Source organism: Vitis vinifera, chromosome 3, assembly GCF_030704535.1.
Source record: "Vitis vinifera cultivar Pinot Noir 40024 chromosome 3, ASM3070453v1".
Lineage (NCBI taxonomy): Eukaryota > Viridiplantae > Streptophyta > Magnoliopsida > Vitales > Vitaceae > Vitis > Vitis vinifera.
The window spans coordinates 13,157,369-13,164,123 of NC_081807.1; the positions used below are offsets into that span (position 1 = coordinate 13,157,369).

The window sequence follows — 6,755 nt, forward strand, 5'->3', positions numbered from 1 at the left end:
AGCGGGCTGTAAAAACATTGCCTATCAAAGGTTCAAGATATCTTATGATAGATGGAGAATCAAAACCTACATAAATCCCAAGTCATCATTGGGGACCCATTTAGTGCGCTGTGTAGGTGCAATTGGTACATATAGTGCACAACCAAAGATTGGTAAGTGAGAGATATCTAGTTGTTTTCCAAACACAAGTCGTGAAGAGGAGTATTCGTGGTAAGTTGTAAGTCGAATACGGACTAAAGCTGCAACATGCATAATAGCATGTCCCTAGGTAGAAGTAGGTAACTTGGTTTTCATTAGTAATGGTCGAGTTATTAATTGAAGATGTTTAACAAAGGATTCTGCTAAACCATTTTGGGTATGGGTATGAGTAATAGGATGTTCAATATTTATTCCTACTGACATGCAGTAGTCAATGAATATTTGAGAAGTAAAGTCACTAACCTTATCAAGACGTATTGTCTTAATTAGATAATATAGAAATTGTGTTTGCAATATGATCATTTGTGCAAGGAGCCTAGCAAAGGCACCATTATGTGTAGAAAAGAGACAAACATGTGACTACCTAATAGAAGCATCTATTAAGATCATAAAATAATAGAATGGTCCACATGGTGGATGGATAGACCCACATATGTCCCCATGTATTCTTTCTAAAAAGACTGGTGACTCATATATGACTTTAGTAAAAGGTGGTTTGATTATCAATTTACCTTGTGAGCAGGCAACACATAAGTATTCATTGGGCAAAAGAATCTTATGGTTCTTTAGTGGATGCCCATGTGAGTTTTCAATTCTTCGATGCCTCATTAAAGACCCTGGGTGACCTAGTTTGTCATGCCAAAGGGCAAAAATTTTTGGGTCGTTGAACTTCTGATTCACGATAACATATAATTCAATAGGCTTTATAGTTGTATGATACAACTTAGAGGAGAAAGTTGGGATTTTTTTCCATTATAAGCTTCTAGCCAAATATAATGGAAGTAAAGTAAAGATATTTTACATTATCTCAATTCATAGTTTCAATATTATATCTATTTATGCAGATATCTTTAAAACTAAGCAAATTTCTTTTGGATTTGCTAGAATATAAAACATCATTTATATGGAATCTAGTTCCATTTGGTAGCATTATGTTTGCTCTTCCAAATCCGTCAACTAAGTTTGTAGTACCAGATATGATGGTTTCATAAATTGTTACCAAACAAGGCCTAACTTATTCCTATAATTTCGAATATCCTAAAAATAATAGGAAAAGTTTTCATATGGTTTTCAAAACAATTGTTCAAATTATAATAATTATCATAAATGCGATTTAATCGCTTGATGATAAAATTATCTTCAAATAAAAATGTTAAAGAATTACTGTATTTGTTCATATCTCATAAGAAAAATTACAAATCTTAGCAATATTATTAGTGTGCATGTTAGGTGGTGTTTGTTTTTTTTTTACTTAATTCTAAATAGAGCTTTAATGTTTAATAGTATTAAGTATTAGGTTGTTTATTTTTTTAATATTTTATTTCTATTAAACATTAAAAAGTAAAAAAAAATCAACATGTTATTTTTTCCATTTAGAAAAAGCTAAATATTTTGGCTTTTTCTATTCAACAAAAAGCTTATAATAAATTATGAAAAAATAGAAAAACAAACAATCTAAAGTCTAAAAGTAAATTGTTTTTAGTAAAAAGTTAAAATAAAAAAAACAAACGGTCTCTTAGTTTGACTAATAAAAGAGCACTCAAGAAAAAGTTAAAAGAGCACTCAAGAAAAAGCGAAAATACCTTTAAAATAAATAAATAAAATTTCTAATAGATAAATAATATAAATCAATAATAAACAAATAAACAAATAAATAAATAACATAAGAAATAACCTTCAATTTCCCAACTTAATTTTTATTTGAAAGGCTTTAGTAACTTTCCATCATATGATCTTTTTATATAAACTATTAATAACTTTATGTTTATACTTTCCCTTCACCTAAAATCAATGTATAGATTGGATAAGAAATTGTAATACAAATTATCTCTAATTAATGTTTCCAATTAACTTATCTTAGGGTGTATACTTTCAAGTGCAACTACCTTCCAAACAAGAAGTGGGAGCCAATAAAGTTGCATAGGAGAATACAAAGATTAAAGAACCTCTTAAATTCATCAATCCTAACAATCGTTCTCTCTACATCCTTCAATTTCAACATGGGACTAGGTTTAAAATTAGGCTCTTCGAGAACCTAGTTGGTTGCATGTTATCGTGGACACTAATGAATATTTGCATCCAAAAATGGAATTCTTAAGCACTACCTTGTTACACATAAGTCATGAATTTTAATATTTAAAGGCTTTTCAAATGCATTCAAGTCTTGTAATTGTGTTATACCCGCTCACATTTCCATTCTCCTTTTAAAAATAATTCAAACCCATTAGTAAAGTGTATTTGTTTTAAGACACGGGGTTTGATGAGAAGAATTGTTCAAACAAAATGGCATGTGACGAGTACATAAGCCATAAATTTGTTAATATTCAACGTTCAATATTAGTCTATTGCATTCATCTGGGTCTAAAATTATAAGTGGAAGCTGAAAAATGTTTTGTACGAAGAGAAATTCAACAAAGAGGAGGCCGAATCTGAGTCTGCAGTCTATGCAAAGGTGTGTGCCTTAATTATCACTGCTTTGACACTTGATCTGTAAAAAAATGGAGCTTGATATTGCTCTTTCTTAATCTGTAAATAAGTGGAGCTTGCAACATAGACTGTTATAGAATCATCCATCAACAATGTTTCTGTTGGAGGGGAAGCAATTCTCAGAACTGCTACATTAGATTTTCCGCAAGTCTGTAAGCCCGTAAGCCCGTAAACTTGTTATGACACGGTTGTTTTGAAGAAGGCTCACAGAAGATGGTTCTGAGAACTATCAGTCCTCGACAATGTGGAGGATCAGTCCAACCCACTAATTATCTGTAATTAAGCTAATCGATATTTTAGAATTAATTTCACAATGGGACTGTAATTTTTACCATGAAACACTAATTAATATTTGACAATCACAAGATTCCAGTCCTCCTAACAGTCCATTTTCAACTGGGGCTGGAAAGTATATTATGCTTTTGTTAGATTTCTTTATTTTCCATTATCACCCAAGACACAAAAACATGATATATATATATATATGTATGTATATCAAACATTCAAAACATTCTTTTGATCTTTGATATTTGGATAGGGAACCAACCTGAATCCATTTTAGATTTTGTTGAAGATGTATGGATCTTGTAAGGCTGTGGAGGGCACCACCTTTTCTTTGAATTCTCTCTGATGATGGGAGCGGGAGAGAACAAGTTCCTTTTGTTTCAAAATGTTGTTATCATACAAGAAACTGACACTTGGATTTATACCCTCCTGCCTTAGGGACCATACCCTTTGGCTATTGGGCCTCACGAGTTTTAGGCTCCATCATTTAAGGTCTGTGATAGCGTTGGGCTCTACAGTGGCCCATACTCTTGATCAAATAGAAATCGTATATATATGGATAGCTAAATCCCGACAATGTTTAATATAATATAGGTCCATATTTATTCTATCAGCTTTTCCTTTCTTCAGCCACCCAGAGTACCAAAACCGCACCTTAGTTGTATACTCACTTAATATGCAGACGTTTCATCACAGGTAATATCCATCCAATTTCATCACCGAGACTTCCACTAGATGTAGTGTCCTCATCATCATCAACATCATCATTGTACTTGTAATCATAATCGTCATCATCTTCTTCATCTTCTTCTTCTTCGCTTTCCCAAGTACCAACAGAGAATTTGAAGGTATAGCAGTCTTTGAGAGGGAATGTTTTGTTACTACCGATAGCACCGCCTCTCTTGTTATGATACCCAGGGTAGTCCTTCTTTTGGAATTCTACTTTCTCTTTCAAATAAAGACCCGCTCCGTTGGCTAGTTTCTCCACCTTCCATATATTATAGGGATAGTCATCTCTGTGTGTGACATGAACTTCCCCTCCACTGCTCAGCATATCACTCGCACTCTTAAAGAATGCCTTCAGAATCTCTCTGTGCATCCTGATTCATTTCCACCCGAAAACATAATAAATACGAATGAACAGTGAATCATAACCATAATTAAGCTTGCTGACCCTGCAGAATTACTTGTACCACTTGAGAAAAGCAGCTGCACTTACTTGATGAGTTTGACATTTCTTTCACATAACCCTGGGAAATGGCCAGCATGAGGGAAGTTAAAGACGATAACATCAAATTCCATGTTTATTAAGGTGGGATGTCTGTTCATTTCTTTCACATCAACTTCATGCAGAACTCGACATCCTAATCTTTTTAGTTCTTGCAAATGTGTTGCACAGCTCCAATGCTTAGCATACACTATCTCTGCGGTAAGACCAAGAAAAAAAACATGCAAATTAGATGGCTTCAATCACAAGCTAACCAGTATGCTGAACTGATGATCCTTTAGGCCGGCCAGTGTGCATGAAACACAAAATACAGAGAGTAGTGAGGAGATTAATGGATGTCAACAGATTTTCATATAGAATGAAGAACACCTTGAGGGTCGAGTGAAGTGGCAACCATGTTAACAGCAGAACCAAACTGTCTAGCTAAACAAGCTGAGAATGAAAAGTCGCCTTCACCCACAAGCAGTATCTTCTGAAAGCTGCTGTAGTGCTGTATCCATCTCTCTTTCTTCTTCGTTCTCTTCATATCTCCCTCTCCAACTGTGTTTGTGGGAGGTAGTAAAATTTATGGATTTCGTGTTCCCGAAAAAGACAAACCAAACGTCAAGGATTCAGGGATGCACATATGCGCAGAATATGTAAGGTCAAGCCTTCAAGCCTTCAAAACTACATTCATATACCTATACTTATGTATATAATGTTAATGCATTTAATTAGAAAAGATATTGGTAATGAATACATAACATTGATACTCTCCCAAACTGCTTCTCTAATTAATCCCATCATATTACATATAAATCTTGTCAATGCATTCAGGGGTTCATTTCTTGAATTGGCTGGCGAGTTCTTGAAACCACTAGGCAGTGGAATTTTGGGGTTTTGGTGGTTTGTGCATTGACTCATCAGCGGGAATTTTAAGGTCTTGGGACTGTGTTTTGAGGGTTTTCAATCAATATTTTAAAAACCAGTCATCCAATCCAATTGACTCAAGTGAACCGCTTCGGTATTGAGCCATCCAAACCAGCAGTCAAGTGAATCCCTCCTACAAGGACTGGTGTCAAACCGTCCAATCCGGCGGTCCAACCATTAAACCGATCGGTTTTCCCGTGAACCGGTCAACATGGTTTGTCCGATTTCCCTTGAACCGTTTAACATTGGGAATGATTGTAATATTAATAAGGAAAAATAAACTTCTTGCATGCTTATGATTTGATAAGGAAAAACAAGCTTCCTGCATGTTGGGGGCATGACGGATTGGATTAAAAATCCCAATGATTGGACCACTAGGCTATGCAACCAAACTTAGTAAATGTTTAAATAAAATAAAATATATAAACTATTGATTTTTTTTTTCAAATTTTTACCATTTAAGTTTATTTAACAAATATAAATATTTACATTCATAATTATTTTTATAATAATTATATAATGATGAGTATAAAAATAGTATAATAATTTGTAAAAGTTTAAAATAATAAAATAAATAAAGATAAAGCTAAATATAAAAATTTTCTTTTAAATAAAACTAAATTTCATCTTAAATATATTTTATAGTTAAATATTATGCATATTTTATTTAATATAATTTATTATATTAGTATATTTATATTTATCATTATTATTTAATTTAACATATTAAATATATATTAAAAAAAAAGTATTATTAAAATATTTTATATATATATATATATTCAATGGTTTTCTATGTAATCAGAACCAAGAAAAGAGAACTAGAGAAATGACAAAGGAGGACACAAAACTCAGAAGCACTCGAGGATAATTATATAGAGAAGTGAAGAACGAAATCGAGAAGATCAAAGCTCGACAGACAAACTGGAACAATAAATGAACTTCAAGAAAGAAAATACCCAGAATCTATAGAAACCAGTGCAAAGGGAAAGTTAGTTTCCAATCTCTGAAATCAAAACCCAGAACGAGTTATCACTAAAAAACTCAAATGCAAAGAGACTTCAAAAAGAAAAACAGAATCCCAAGAAAGAAAAATACAGCATCAAAACAAATAGGAAAAAAAAATGCAATTCAAACTTACCTGAGCAAACAAACAATGCCAGACAGAAACTCACATTAAAATAAGCTCAACGTGAAGCAAATTTCAGGAGAAGGAAGGGAGGAAGAAAGACAGGCAAGGTTGACGCCCAAAGCAAGGACCCCAAAAATTTTGGAAGAAGAAAAAGAAGAATGACAAGAGAGAAACGATGCTTAGCTTAAGCTATAAGAGAAAAGGACAGAAAAGAAAGTAAGGAACAGAACCTCCTTTTTTCTGCTTTTTCTTTTTCTGTTGTTGATGAGGTTATGTGTGAAAATACCACTTTATTAGAGAGATGGAAAATGGGAGGAGTCTTATCAATGATGGAGTGGGGTTGGGGTTTGGATCCTTCCAGCTTGTCCTTACTGATCCCAACAAAAAAAACTGAGAGGTATGTAGTTTTACTTCATATGTAGATTGTGGGCATTGTAAAGGTGCTCTACCCTTGTCTTTCTACTCCACCTGTGTCCTAGCTCTCCACCTCCATATTTATTGTTAAAGAGTATGTAG

General features: G+C 33.4%; 1 protein-coding gene across 4 annotated transcripts; it reads right to left on the bottom strand.

Annotated features, from left to right (window-relative positions):
* Positions 1 to 3,343: 3,343 nt before the first annotated feature.
* LOC104877812 (uncharacterized protein At4g26485) lies at positions 3,344 to 6,423 on the bottom strand. 4 transcript variants are annotated; one of them, XM_010646885.3, is made up of 5 exons: positions 6,249 to 6,423; positions 6,067 to 6,113; positions 4,568 to 4,738; positions 4,190 to 4,394; positions 3,344 to 4,070 (listed from the first exon to the last, which is right to left on the bottom strand). In XM_010646885.3, exons 3-5 carry the CDS (start codon positions 4,722 to 4,724, stop codon positions 3,638 to 3,640), a joined length of 795 nt encoding a protein of 264 aa, XP_010645187.1. In that variant the 5' UTR covers positions 4,725 to 4,738; positions 6,067 to 6,113; positions 6,249 to 6,423; the 3' UTR covers positions 3,344 to 3,637. The 4 variants fall into 4 exon arrangements, with proteins under 4 accessions (XP_010645187.1, XP_019073052.1, XP_059591995.1 ...); XM_019217507.2 differs by lacking the exon at positions 6,067 to 6,113 and having other exon boundaries at positions 6,283 to 6,423; XM_059736012.1 differs by lacking the exon at positions 6,067 to 6,113 and having other exon boundaries at positions 4,568 to 4,878.
* Between the last annotated feature and the right edge of the window lie 332 nt (positions 6,424 to 6,755).

Bases quoted from the DNA above. Each gene is read 5' to 3' on its own strand.
- LOC104877812 (XM_019217507.2), bottom strand. From the start codon at position 4,724: ATGAAGAGAACGAAGAAGAAAGAGAGATGGATACAGCACTACAGCAGC. The intron at 4,395-4,567 runs GTGTTCTTCATT...GTCTTACCGCAG, and splicing joins CACTTCACTCGACCCTCAAG to AGATAGTGTATGCTAAGCAT. The intron at 4,071-4,189 runs GTAAGTGCAGCT...GAAATGAATCAG, and splicing joins AGAAATGTCAAACTCATCAA to GATGCACAGAGAGATTCTGA.